General features: G+C 30.8%; 1 protein-coding gene across 1 annotated transcript in view; it reads left to right on the top strand.

Moving 5' to 3' along the window:
- The window catches only part of LOC145293048 (uncharacterized), a 238,578-nt gene extending 222,996 nt beyond the window's left edge, over positions 1 to 15,582 (top strand). The window contains exons 28-30 of the mRNA XM_080139359.1: positions 8,427 to 8,555; positions 13,943 to 14,052; positions 15,216 to 15,582. Of these exons, the coding sequence (XP_079995485.1) occupies positions 8,427 to 8,555; positions 13,943 to 14,052; positions 15,216 to 15,301 (325 nt within the window). The 3' untranslated portion in view covers positions 15,302 to 15,582. The remainder of the gene's footprint in view (positions 1 to 8,426; positions 8,556 to 13,942; positions 14,053 to 15,215) is intronic.
- Positions 15,583 to 15,817: the final 235 nt, after the last annotated feature.

The following is a 15,817-nucleotide window of genomic DNA, read 5'->3' as shown; positions in this document are numbered from 1 at the left end:
GATCTTTCTACTCCAGTAGTTTCTTCCCCAGAACTGCTAGACTTTGGAATTCCATTCCAGGTCACTGCTTCCCCAACTGTACTGACATGCATAAGTTCAAGTGCAGCCCCCTATACCAAAGTGGCAATGTGCCTGGTTTGGGGTGAAAATGTAATAAAAAAAAAAATAAAAAAAATGATCATCAATCCTGGTAAGTGTTTCATTTAATTCATTTTTTTCTTGTTATTGGTCCACATCATCAAATTGATTGTTATTAGTCCACATCATCAATTGATTGTTGTTGACACAGAAGAGAATGCATTTTCTTACCATTCCAGCTGGGATCAAAGTATAGTATCTGTTTTGTCCTTGATTAGTGAAGATAATTCCTTTTTGGCTATGCTGATTTTAAATTTTACCCCAACCCAGAGTGCCCCCTTTTTAGGGGAGTTGGATCTTCTTCATATTAGAAACCGATCTTGTGTCTAACTCTGCTCTCGTGGAGAGGTAAATAAATAAGGACAGAGAAGAGAGTAGGGTGATTGAATATGTGGCTTGACAACTCTCCCTTTCTTTATCAAGGAAAGAAGGAGAAATGAAAAACAGATGCTGTTACATTCATAGGCAACTTAAGTAACAAAACGATTTTATATGAACATTTTCTTCATTTCTCTTTTCCCTTGTATTCCCAATAACAGATTGATATCCAAACAATACCATAATTGTAAGTCTACTTTCGTTTTTGTTCTTTTTTTTGTATTTCTTAGTCATTACCAAAAAAAAAAAAAAACACACTCTTCTAACTGATGGCATTTAGATTTCACATTATCATGAACAAATAGTGCATGGTGGTTGCTGATGCGATCAACAAGCTGATTATTATGTTATTTCCATTTAGATTTTCAAGTATTATTATTGACATTACTCACATCTTTTCAACCGTTTTCCTCATCTGGGTTGCTGCCATTTTAGCAACATTGCTTATCAAGGCCCATAGGCCATGCAAGGATAAGGATTGTTGAGTGTCAGGTAGCCAGTGAGACAACACTGTGCTGATCGTTAATGTTAGAAATTGGATAGAATTTGATGATTTAAGAAAATGACAGTGGTTGTTGATAGACGAGTGTTTGCTGTGAATGTTTTACATGAAATAGAGGAAACATAGCTTGAAGCTCAGTTGAGCTACTGCAATAAGACTTGCAATGTCTCTTTTGTAAGAAATAGGTAGTAGGAAGCCAAAAGTGAGTTTGGACAGTTCTACTTTCTTGCCTTCATGTGGTATACCTCCCCACCACCATGGAAACATGTGACACAAGGCTTAGAAGATAGTAATTGAAAAGCTATTGCGCAAAAGGAGATGCACTCTGGCTTCACAAAAATGCCTGAGCACCCCCTGCATGCTCCAGTAGGTGCCTCATGTGATTAGCAATAAACTGACTTTTCCACAAATTGTGATGGTAAAGTCTGCAAAGTTAGGCCTCCTAGGATTGCACATAACAATACCTTAGTCTGATAGAACAGGACAGCTCTTGCCGCAGCAGCCCACCCCATTAAATTGATTGTTGAGGACATATTCTCGACTGACATGAAATGTCAAAAGAAAATTTGGGGCCTTCTTTATTTATGTTCAGTATAGTCAATAACTTACTGACAGTAGATTAGGTGTTGGTTAAAAGTTACTCTAGAGTGAATGCTATCTAGAGGTTGTGAGTTCAATCCTTGATGAAGGAACTTTAAAAAAAAAATTGATTTTAGATATCTAAAACATATTAAATGTCAGATATGAGCAACCTATGGAAATGTATAAAATAAAAAGTCCAATTTTGAATTTCACTATGAAAAAAAGCACCTGAAGAAAGCTGGAAAGTACAATAGGCTGTGATATTAGCAGCAACCAAAATAAGGAAAATAGTTTGAAACACTTAAATAGCAACAATAGCTTACCCCAGAAATATTATCAAAGATTATATTGTTTGCTGCTATTCTTAACATGTACTTAGAACCTTTTATTTTGTTTGCTTGATTTTTTGCTTTGCTGTAAAATATTGAGTGCTCTTGTACCAGACATGGGCTGATCCAAAAATGCTTGGGTTAGTAGATGTAGAAAAGTTGACATGACAGGGTCAACTGGCATGAGAATGCCAAGGAAAGCATGATAGGAAGTGATATGGACAGATTTGAGAGAACAAGTGATAAATAAAGACCTGACCAGAGATAGCTTAGTTTGAAAGATAATTTCTAAAAATCATCCAACACATGCCAGTCTGTAAAACGGATGTAAAATAAGATGTACTGAAGATGATTAAGTTTACTTATTAATTTAACACTATTTTTGATATGAGATGCAAAGAAAAGATTGTACAGAGTGGACTGATAAAATTGTCACTCTAAATAAAACAACACTACAGATTTATTTTAACACTTTTATTGAAAAAAATCAATTCAGGTAACTTGATTATGTGGTAGAGCTGACATCTATTCAATATAGCTGCCTTCAGCCTCAATCACCACCTCCATATGGGTCCAGAACTGGGAGCATACCTTTTTAACAAGCACCGGTTGGAGCTTGGTGAATACTCAGCCGATAGCGGCAATCAGGCTGGCTTTAGTATTGTGGGAGGTCATGTTGGTGATGCTCTCAACGTATGACTAAACAAAGTAGTCCACCGGGTTCAGGTTGGGGGAGGAGGTGGGGGAGTGAGAAAAGGGTACAAAGTTGCAGCACTTCTTTTGAAGTCAAGCCTGGGTCTCTTTGGACTTGTGGGCTGGCGCCAAGTCCTGCTGCCACACACAGGGTCTGTCACCTGATTGTATCAGGGGATCACCATATTCTTCAGCACATCCAGTTACACATTGGTGTTGACTTGCAAGCCAACTTCGAAGATGTGAGGTGGCATGATGTGGCCCTCACTTGAAACAACACTAAAGACTATAACCATGGCTAGAAACTTTGTTGAGCTGTGCCCTCAAGCGTTGAACTGTCCGGATTTGAATTTTGAGGGCGCTGGCAATGGTCCTGTTGTCATAATTTGGATCGACCTTGCTCATTGAACATTGTGTCCCTTTCAGACATTATAGAAGGTTCCTATTGCTCTTGGGATTTGTACATAACTCGCCAACTAGTAGGTGGTCTGCAACAAAAAAAAAAAAAAGAAAATCGATTTTCATTAAATGGAAATAGAATCATGTCATCTTTTCTAGAGCGACAATTTTATCGTTCCACCCTGTATATTTTTCCTAGTAATGAGTTTCAATGGGATAAAATATTGTTTTGGACTTTTTATGTTTGCAATGTCTCAGCTCATTTGTCATGCTGTCATTTTGTCATTTTGATGCCTCATGATAACGCAGCTTCCTCTTGCATTAGCATCTTTCCAAGAACTTCAGGCTTGTTAAACTCTCTTTCTGCTGACTGTTTTCCTCCTACCCATAGCCTTGCTATTTTCAAGACTGGTTAATAGTCATCTCCTGTTTTTGCAATAATCATCTGTCATTCTTTTCAGTTCCCTACATCAAGTGGCTTCATGCTTTATCTGGAGTGATTTCCATAAAAGAAAAAAAAAAAATGCTGTCCACAAAAATCAGCAGTTCTGATTGATTGTTCATGCTAATGTACTGAGAAATATTGAAAAAACAAGCAAGAAAAAACACAATAAAACATTTTTCTTTTGTTATGAGCACTGTGTATCCGACTACTAATATTTCTCTCTTTTTGTTTTAATTTTCTTATCACTTTGTTTTTCCTGGGGATGGGGCATTCTACCAGATGCCAAACATTCTCCCATTAGTTTAGTTACTCCAACCGAGAGATCTTTTTAAAATTCTAACCGTCCCTTTAAGTGCTATCGTTTGTATTTATTTTGCACTTGGTTCACCAGGTATATTCACCAGATAGTTTTTGAAATTCTTTTTCATTAGCCCGGTTGCTCCTATAATGACTGGTATGATTGATACCTTCTTAAGATTCCAGTTTCTTTTCATGTCGTACATAAGTCCTTGGTATTTTGTTATTTTCTCCCTCTCTACTCTGTTAAGGCCAGCATCATTAGGGACGCTTACTTCAACTAGGGTTGCCACATTCTCCTTCTATGTCACTATGTCAGGCTTAATAGCCCCATTTTCTAGGTATGTAGCTGTAGGAATTTTCTAGTCATAATGGATTGTGTATGACTTATTTCCAACTGTTCTTTCTGGTAAACATGTTCCCAGGATTTGCTACTACATTGGATATTCAGACTTTTACAGATTTTCTTATTTTCACTTTTTTTTTTTTCATTTTTCTTCATCTTTTTCTTCTGGGGGGGGGGGACATCCAACCAGATGTCTAACATTTACCCCTATTTTAGTGAGTCCATCCAAGAGATCTTTTCAGGATTCTAGCCGTCCCTTTCAGTGCAATCGTTTGTATTTCACTTGCACTTGGTTCACTGGGTATGCTTGCTATGTACTTTTTAAAGTTCTTTTTTATAAGCTCAGTTATGAAAATAAAAGTTATATTTAAAGTAACGAGAAATTGTCTTTGTGTTAGCTGCATGATGCATCAAATTTGGAAACATCCTTATTTCCAGCGTCTCCAAGTCGAGTGCCGCCATGGAGGAAGAAAAGTACAACAAAAAGTATATCTATTTATTATTGTTGTTGTTAAAATTGCACTCTGTCATCTTAAGTGAATGTTACTGTGAATTACCCACCCATGAACACATGCACCCTACATTTATATGTTGATACGCAAAATGTTACATAGATGTTATACACACATATGATAACAAAATGCGATTTGACAAATGCATGAAAAAACATTGATATTAATGAGAGTATAATGTTAGACAATTATATGCACCACTATGACGACTGCATATATATTATACATACATATTTATGTATAATATATACCCTGTATGTAATATTCCTAACATCAGGTAGAATAGAAATCGGTCAATCTACATTATAATACAGGCAAGTTGCTTGTTTAATGAGCAATGTTGATTTCGAAAAGAACATTAGCAAAAAAAGTTTTTTTTGTTTTCATAGCATCAATAGATCTACATTCTAATGCAGGCACGTCGTCTCTTTTGGTGGTGGCACTGATTACAAAAGGAGAAGCATTCGCAAAATAAAATTGGCACTTCTGCAGTTTATAAACCATGCTGAAATAATAACATTATTTAGAAACCACTTCTTAACATGAGGAAGGGGCACTTTGTTAATTATTTTTAATTTTCACCTAACAATTTTATAAACAGAAGTTACCATAAAAATTGAATTTAACTTGACAATCCTCTCTAAAAAATAGCATGGTCTGTAAACTGCACGAGTACCAAAACATTCTTTTCTTTTCATAGAATCAGTAGAAATGAATAAATCTACATTCAATGCAAGCACATCTTTTCTTTGATTGACAACATCAATTTGGAAAAAGACATAAAGGAGAAAAAGAAGTTATTTTTTTTATAATATCAGTAAATTGGTATTATTTGGATTCATCAGACTACTGTTCTCACTCTGAGTGAGATTTTCACAATGTTTCGGTCGATGTAACCTCTGACCTTTTTCTTGTGAAAATCACACCCAAGATGAGACCAGTAGTCCGATGAATCCAAATAATACGAATAACCAATCCTCATCTCAAAAATTCTGAAACATCACATCAGTAAATTGATTGATTTTCACTATTTTGTTTGATTTAAGTTAAAATTATCACTGCCTTCTTTTGCATGACTATATCAGCTATAATTTGAGTAAAGCATCTTTAAGGACATTATCACCCAGTATCAACAAAAGATGGCTAACAACACATTTCTCGTTCAATCGAAGGCTATCTAAAAAAATAATGTATGGGATTTTTAGAACTATTGATGCAAGCTTTCTTTTTGCAAGTTGCTCATTCACATCAATTGGTGAAAACTCATGAATTTTATCACTTTTCATAACTTCCCCAATCCTCTGTATCAATTAGGTTGTAAGAAACTCAGAAATAAGTGAGGATGAAAGTGACAAATTTGGGCCTCACCAGTTTCTTCTGGTTGACCTGCAAACACTTGACCTGCAAATGGATAAGAAACCCGAGTTGTTTTGTCTTTTGTCACAAGTTCAATTTTTAATATAAGGAAAAATTTATTTTAAGAAAAACAGGGTTTGTATTACTGTACACATAGATTCGAAAAAGTTGTCAAAAAACAAATATATAACAAATAAATGTTATCAAAGGCAAGATAAGTTACTTTTATGCCAAACTGGATATATTTTTTGTGTCTTTATTCAATGTAACATATTTATTCAGCTCGAAAAACATACAGTGTTTACCGATGTATTCGAAAATTCAAAATGGCGTCTCACACCCTCTTTAACACCGTAAGTTTGGAAAAAGGTGTTATAAATAAAAAACTATACAAAATACTATTAAAAACCCGCCGAATATATGTCAACCTATGTCACGGTAACATATATTGAGCAAGTTTTTAACAGTATTTTATCCGTTTTTTTATTTATAACATCTTTTCCCACACTTACCGTGTTAAAGAGAGAATCAGACGCCATCTTGAATGTTCCACTGTATGGTTTTCGAACTGAATAAACATGTTACATTGAATAAAAACACGAAAAATATATCCAGTTTGGTAGAAAAGTAACTTATCTTGCCTTTGATAATATTTATTTGTTATATATTTGTTTTTTGACAACTTTTTTGAATCTATGTGTACAATAATACAAACCCGAAAAACAAAAGTAGGGAGATATTTATTTTATTATGGCTTGTTTTATTATTTTTTATTGCTTGTTTTATTATTGCTTATTATTTTATTTGTTTATTGCTTATTATTGTTTTATTATTGTTTGTTTTATTATTTTATTATTTCTTGTTTTATTTTATCATTGCTTATTATTGTTTTATTATTTTATTTTATTATTGCTTATTGTTTTTTCTTTTATTAAAGTTTTATTTTATTATTGCTTATTATTGTTTTATTATTTTATTATTGCCTATTATTGTTTTATTTTATTATTAGTTTTTACTGTTTTATTATTTTATTTTATTATAGCTTATTATTATTTTATTTTATTATTGCTTATTGTTTTATTATTGCTTATTATTATTTTATTTTATTATTGCTTATTATTATTTTATTATTGCTTATTATTATTTTATTATTGCTTATTATTATTTTATTTTATTATTGCTTATTGTTTTATTATTGCTTATTATTATTTTATTTTATTATTGCTTATTATTATTTTATTATTGCTTATTATTATTTTATTTTATTATTGCTTATTGTTTTATTATTGCTTATTATTATTTTATTTTATTATTGCTTATTATTATTTTATTATTGCTTATTATTATTTTATTATTGCTTATTATTATTTTATTTTATTATTGCTTATTGTTTTATTATTGCTTATTATTATTTTATTTTATTATTGCTTATTATTATTTTATTATTGCTTATTATTATTTTATTTTATTATTGCTTATTGTTTTATTATTGCTTATTATTATTTTATTTTATTATTGCTTATTATTATTTTATTATTGCTTATTATTATTTTATTTTATTATTGCTTATTGTTTTATTATTGCTTATTATTATTTTATTTTATTATTGCTTATTATTATTTTATTATTGCTTATTATTGTTTTATTATTGCTTATTATTATTTTATTTTATTATTGGTTTTTACTGTTTTATTATTGCTTGTTTTATTATTTTATTTTATTATTGCTTATTATTATTTTATTATTGCTTATTATTGTTTTATTATTGCTTATTATTATTTTATTTTATTATTGGTTTTTACTGTTTTATTATTGCTTGTTTTATTATTTTATTTTATTATTGCTTATTATTATTTTATTATTGCTTATTATTGTTTTATTATTTTATTATTGCTTATTGTTTTATTATTTTATTATTGCTTATTATTATTTTATTTTATTATTGCTTATTGTTTTATTATTTTATTTTATTATTGCTTATTGTTTTATTATTGCTTGTATGCACAAGAATTTAAGATGCTAAAAGTGTCAACAACCTAGAAAATAAAATATTCTGTTTTGATAAATAGGGACAACCTTTTGTTTGTTTATTAAAAAGTTTGCTAAATAAAAGAAAAATGCAAAAAAAATAAAATAAAAATAAAATGAAATAATTAATACGTCCCCTGTTTTTTTTTTCTTAAAATAAATCTTTTCCCATATTAGCAATCAACCTTGTGACAAAAAATAAAACAACTCAGGTTTCTCATTAATTTGTGGGCACAGGTCAACCAGAAGAAACTGGTGTAGACCCAAATTTGTTGCTTTCATCCTACCTTATTTCTGGTGACCTGAAAACCTAACTGATCCAAATTAGTTTCATGAAATTTTAATTTTCGTTTTAAACTTTTCTTTTCTTTCCAGCAATAATTGTTTGAAATTTTCAAAGATATTTTTCTTTCTTCATCAGATTTTTAAAAGATAAATCCATTAAAAGCATACAAGTGTCGACTGTTGATGCTTTCCAAGGAGGAGAACGTGATGTCATTATACTTTCCTGTGTCAGAACTAGCCAGACTGGCTTTGTCAATAACAATAAGTAAGACAACAACGGTTTTTATTTCTTAACATATTAGACGATACCAGTGCCAGTATGAGAGGCTCATGCTCCCTTTCTCATTCCCAAAATATAATACAGGGGCTGCCTCTACTAAGAGTTTTTTTTTTACAAATAATAATATATATATATATATATATATACAAAGGAGTCACCACTTATCAAGTCCCGGAGGCCACTCAAGGGGAAGGGTTAATAAGCGTAGAGTGGTCAATGGGACAATGTCATAATAATTGTTAGTAGTGGAAATTTGGTAAATTGGATTACTTAAGGAGAACGGCTCCACAAGAATTTGATTACGTTGGACTTGAAGATGACCATATTAATAATTTTAATGAAATTTTCATATCTATTCAATAAAACATAGCAGTTTTTATTGCTTATTTATATTAAGACTCAAATGAAATATGGTTGTTTAAAATAAAATAGCAGGAAAACCAAAATATTATCGAAAATAAGTGAGTAGAATTTTAATAAAAAAATAAAATTAATTTGCTATTCAGAGTTCATGAATTCTGAACAAGATTTGCATCAAGTCTGTGTGACATAGATTATCTCCCTTATAATATCTCCCTTATAATATAAAGATATCACGTGATTTTGTCGTTCAGGAACTCTAAATAGTAAATTAATTTTATTTTTTTATTAAAAATATAGATTCTGGTCCAGAATCACCCCAATATTAAAAAAAAAAAAAAAGAAAGAAAAATCTATGTAATGTACATTATTTTGATAAAACTATCATATTCTATTTACTCATAAAATTTTATTTCCTTATTTAAAAATAAAACTACTTGATCAATTTATATGATTTTTGGACAATGATTGTTTCATTTTGTCACGGATACATATAGCATACAGATTTTTCTTTATTTTTGATTTTTAATATATGGAGAATTCTGGACAAGAACCAAATTCTACTTACTTATTTTTCATAATTTTTAGTTTACACTAATATTTTTCATTGAAAAATATGTATATTAAAGTTTTTGTTATTTTATTTTAAATTACCATGCTTTAGTTAAGTCTCAATATAAATAAGCACCCCATTTTCAAAAAGAATGTAAGTTTGAGCTAGATTAGCACACATGCACACTAACGTTTTCTTCTTTAAGGTTGGTACTATTAAAAGTGGTTCTATATAATTTTTCAGTAAAAAGACAAATATATATATATATATATATATATATATATATATATATATATATATATATATATATATATTAAGTAATGTGATTTATAATTTAAAAATTAAAAAAAAATTTTTTAAATTTAAAAATCAAATTTTAATTAAATTAAAAATCAATAAAATAAAAAGCTATAGCAAACATCTAAATGACTACTTTAAATACAGTTCTTGATTTCAAAAAAAGAAAAACTAAAAGATTCATCTGCCTTACTTTTAATGCTAGGTTTATTTTTGGTGTCTTTTCAATTCAATAGAAATCCTCCTAAATTTGCTGATGAGGAGACCGTGTTTATCAAAAAAACTATGTATAATTGTTCTACGTGACTTCATGTATACCACAAATAAAAAGCACGGATTTCCGAAACGATCGTACAGATAATTGACTTTGTTGTTGTTCCTTCTTATGAAACTGATTTTTAATTTAATTAAAATTTGATTTTTAAATTTAAAAAATATTTTTTTAATTTTTAAATTATAAATCACATTACTTAATATTGAATTAGCTCTAGGACATTTAACTATCGAGCTTATTATATATCTAAATTACAACGAGCATTTCCTGTATTTTAATTAAACTAGTAATTTCACTATTACATTAAAATACACTTAGTTCTTTAGACTATTATTCTAATCTCCTTTAAATTATATATATATATATATATATATATATATACACACACAGGTTCCTTCAGTCTTTGACACACTATGGATACCCATGAAAGGGTGCCTGCACATGAAATTTTTGTGACAGGAAGTGCACAATCTGCAACCACACCTCTCCTAAGTCGAAATTGTTAAATACTAGTGGCAAGTAAAGTGCATGTACAGAATTACTGGAAACAAATGTTGAGATAAGTGGAGAGTGCATACAGCGCCTAGAATTCCCAAATGCCCACTCATCTGGTACTAACCAGGCTCAACGTTGCTTAACTTCGATGATGTGACAAGACAAAACCAGTGTGTCAACGTGATTATGCCGTAAGTTTATATATATATATATAAAATCACAGTGGTCTTCAGAATGTTGCTAAAACAATCCCTTCTGCTCCCATCCCCAATCCCTTGAAAATTTTAAAATGACAAAATTGAGGCTGTTTACAAGTTTTAGCTGAATGAAATTTTACTCTTATGTGTGTTTATATGAACTAGAGTGATGGTGGTAGTATATATATATATATATATATATATATATATATATATATATATATATATGTATATATAATTATTTTTTTACTATAATAATTAAATACCTACAGACACTAGTGTTTCATCCTTTCGGGAATCTTCAGTGCAGGGTGTCACGATTAACACCAGTTGACAGATTCGAACCCGGCAACACAAGCCATCTCTGGCTCGATTAGCAAAGACCATATCGAATCGGTTACCATTAACCGCGAGAAATAACGTTGAATTTAAACATTTTAATTTTAAATGTTCTTTATGTTAGTCACAGTGATCTAATCGTTATATGATGATCTATGCATAAGAGCTAAATTGACCGACTTAATTCAACTGAAAGTGCTCAATGATAAGAAACAAGTTTTTTAAAGGGGCTGACATATATATATATCTGTCCAACTCTTGTTTGCCTTTGTTAGTCACAGTTTATTTTCTTAGGATCTGTAATTGAAATGATTAACTCAAGCATCCATTATTGTTGTGGTCAGATAACCATTTGTTTCTTATGGATTCCATTCATCTATTTCTGGAAACCAATCATTCTGGTTGTATTCAGCTAGAACCATTTGTTATTGATGGGCAAATTTGAACTGTTGATAGATTACCCCAGACAACACATCATCTATGTCACATCACAGATTTTTCTTCTCTAAAGAAAAAAAAAATGTTTTATCATCCCAGCTTTCTTCTAAATCTAACTTGTAATCCAATCCACACGTCTAACCTAATGCCATACAACATTCTTATTGGCCAATCATGCCACATGATCAAACACCTAAATCTCCTTTGGATAATAAACTCAATTAATTTACATGTTAATGATTTTCACATTGACTCTTTAACCAAATATCTGAATCTAACCCAGAGTATCTTTTTCATATAGTCACTTAGACAATGTCCAAAGAGTTAATATTGTCTGAAGATACTGGCTTCCTGACCAAAAATGCACCAAACATTGATGTTATTGATTTTTTTCCCCCTTTTTTTTTTGCAAAACTCAATCATGTTCTGCAAAGCCAAAATCAAAAACAACAATTTTCCTCTACAAACCAAACCAAACCCCATGAATAAATAGTTGAAGATATAAAGAATTTGAATCATAAAAACTTTTATCAAAATGATTGGATTAGGCATTAAATAATTTGGAAAATACCATAAGAACAACCAAATAGTTAATAAGCACAGTTCTTTATTTATGTATAAATTTTTTATTTGTTTTTGATTTTCGTTAAAAACTATAAACCCTTAACTCTAGATTGCTAGAAATGTTTTTAGCTAAATATTTCCTTAATAAAATATTTTTCTTAACCCTTGCATTTTTAGCAAGCTTGTCCTCCTTGGATCGAGAGGGATTAGAAAATAGATAGACAACTCTACTAACAAATATATTTAACACTAGACTTTGTCAAGCCAGAAGATTTTCTTTCTTGATCCTTTTATACATCTAATATATAAACGGTTATCTGTCTGTCTGTCGGTCTCCATATTTTCAAACTCTATCTCCTCCGGAACTAAAAGTCACAGAGCAGCACTAGCGGCCTCAAATGATTGAATTTTTTACTGACCATTCTTTTTATGGATCTTTAGCCGGTTAAAATTGTTTTTAAGGGGTCAAAAATGGGTCAAAATTGAAAAAAATTGTTATACATTTTATACATTTATCTTAGTTTATTTTTAATTTTTAATCAGTTTATATGCGTGTCATGTTGGTACAGTGGTAACATCACCAGCTTTGAATGCTACAGTTTCAGTTTCGATTCTAGCTGATGGCACGTAAATACTTTTTTTTTTTTTTACTTTTGAAACCATGACTCTATAATAATATATATGAAATCTGGGCAAATTAAAATATCATATTTAAGTGTATTTTAACGCCCAGGTTAAGCCCCCCCCCCCGCTAGACTCTAATAATAGATTAACTTGCCTTTTAAATGGTAAATTGGTTGAATTCTTTTCATTTTTTTGTTGAATATAAACACTTAATATGTAGTAATCGTAACTGAGTGGTTACAGATGCAGAGTAAAAACCTGTGTGTGTCAAGTTCAAGTTCAGATGGTTTCGCAGAAACACTTTCATCAAATCCATACTTAACCATGTATCTAACCTCCTGGAAAAGCAGTAAATAAGATAAGCACTCACTATACTGGCCTGTTGGTATTTCTATCTGGGTTTTTTTTGTGAGTTAGGAAAGTATATTATAATCATAAGTTTTACTTTCATTATTTCTTCTAATAATAGCCATGTTGTAATTTTCTCCTTTATACAAATGTAGTCTACCAATTTTGAATATATTTGCAAGTCTATAAACTTTCAAATGGAAGTTTACAGTCATTTATACAAGATTACATTTCACACAAGAATCTGTCACGCAACAATATGCACTGTTATATGCTTAAAGTTTCTTTTACATTCAATCATCTATGCAACTAAAATTCAATAAACTGATTGTCTGTTATTGGTCAGTTACTATTATAAGTTTTTATTTTTTATTACAACCATTAGTTTTAATACTAATCACAATATTTTCATAGGCAATACTTTTCTCAAACTTGAGTCATTCATTTAAAATATTTTAAATTGTTATTATACTGACATAGCATAATTTTTAAAATACTTTTTCAATTTGAGAGCAATTCATCGTACCTTGTGCAGTGATATTATTATATCATTATAAACAGACATTAGAGAAATCAGAGACTTGATGTTCTTTAGTTACAAAATTACAAATTGAAAGCTCAACAATTAGTTCGTTTTATGGCAAATCAGCCATTTTTTGTGAATTATTTGATATTTTATATTCAGTAAATTATATATTTTTTTTAAATTTAAACCATAATTTATGTGAAACCAGATGGACACCTTACTTAAAGTTCTGAGTACATAAACAAATGCTATGGATTTGGAGCCACTATTACTCCTAAAGTTTGAAGATGACAATCGTTAACTGGTCCTATTTGTGATTTTTTTCATGCAACTAAAACCCAAACTTGTTTATTGCAGGCGAATGAACGTGGCCCTGTCAAGAGCAAGGAACCATTTGTTTATAATTGGTAAAAGCAGCAATCTGTGCACAGATGAAACCTGGTCTCAAGTCATCAGAATTTGTCAAGGCAAGTTGATGAAATAAATCATTCTGTTCTTTCTTTTATTAAATGTAAAGGAAGAATTCTTTAACTTTTATCACACAGAGTGGAATGATAAAATTGTTGCCCTAGAAAGGACAACATGATTCCATTTCCATTTGATGTAAACCGGTTTTCTTTTATTTTTGTTGCAGACCATAGTTGGACAGTTGTGTACAAATCCCAAGAGCCATAGGAGCTTTCTATCATGTCTGAAAGTGACACAATGTTCAGTGAGTGAGAGCGGATATACGCCACTGTACAACTCATGTCCTCTATCAATTCCAGTTATGACAACAAGACCATTGCCAACACCCTCAAGATACATGGCTGAATTGCCATGAATAACAGAATGTGCCCAGGGTATTGAAAAAGTTTCAGGTCACAGTTATGATCTTTGGTGTGGCTTCAAGTGAGGGCCACACCATGCCACTTCACATCTTCAAAGTTGGCTTGAAAGTCAACACCAAAGTGTACCTGGATGTGCTGAAGAGTGTGATGATCCCCTTGTGCAATCATGTTGCTGCTGGTGCAATCAAGTGGGTGTGGCACTAGGACTTGGTGCTAGCTCACAAGTCCAAAGAGACCTAGGCTTGACTTCAGAAGAAGTCCTACAACCTGATCCCGGTAGAGTACTTCATTTGGTCATACATTGAAAACATCACCAACATAACCTCCCACAATAACAAAACTAACCTGATTGCCACCGTCCACTGAATATTCGCCAAACTCCTGCTGGCGTTTTGGAAAAGGCATGCTCCCAGTTCCAGACCTGTATCGAGGTATTGACTGAGGCTGAAGGCAGCTACATTGAATAGATATCAGCTGTATTATATAATCAAGTTACCTGAATTGATGTAGTGTTGTTTTCTTTAGGGTGATAACTTTATCATTCCACCCTGTATGTATGTATATATATATATTACACACATACACAGAAAACTTTTCTATGTTGTCACGTATTACTGTGATAAAATGTCTCTTTTTCTTTTAAATAAAATTATTTGTTTATGTATAACTTTTTGAAAATGAATTTCTGCAGTCCAATTATTTTCAGTGTATTTTGTTTTTCAATAAGAATTTTTTTTTTCTTGCTAAATATAACAACCTATTTTGAAAATAAAGATCATAATTTTCTGAACATATTTCAGATTCCTCAAATAGTTTTCAGTCTGCAAAAGAAGCGAAAATAAAATTGCAAGAATTGTGGAGTCATGCTCAGGTGGCTGAGGCGTAAGAGAAGAAGAAGCAGAAGGATTGAGCAGAAACAACATTGATGTTGATGAAAAGAAAATGCTAAACAAAGAAAGGAAAGGAGATGCCAGTTTCTTCGCTTGGCTCCACTCAAACACCAATGTGAGAACAAATAACACAGCACTGTGAAAACGAAAAGTTAAAATGAAGGCTGATCATTGAATTCTATGCTTAGACCATTTTTTTTATTCAACATTTTCTTAAAGTGTAGATGAACATTTAAAATAGATGTTTGAGAAATAAAAATCACATTTTACATTGAGATTTATTTTTATAAATAACTGCCTTGTTATTCTGGCTTAAGAACTGCTGTCTTCTAATCCAGAAATTGATAAAACATATGAATTAATTGTTCTTTCCTGTGAAAGTGGAAGAAAGTATATGTGAGATAGGCAGTTATGCAACAGGAATAGCCCCCCCACAAATATATATATATATATATATATATATATATATGACAAAATAGTTATCCACAGACATATTCCTTGCTGTCACTATG

This window comes from Euprymna scolopes, chromosome 14 (assembly GCF_053919585.1).
Source record: "Euprymna scolopes isolate OS-2025 chromosome 14, ASM5391958v1, whole genome shotgun sequence".
Lineage (NCBI taxonomy): Eukaryota > Metazoa > Mollusca > Cephalopoda > Sepiida > Sepiolidae > Euprymna > Euprymna scolopes.
Note: the sequence above shows the minus strand (reverse complement) of the source record. Positions and strands in the feature narration are given on the sequence as shown.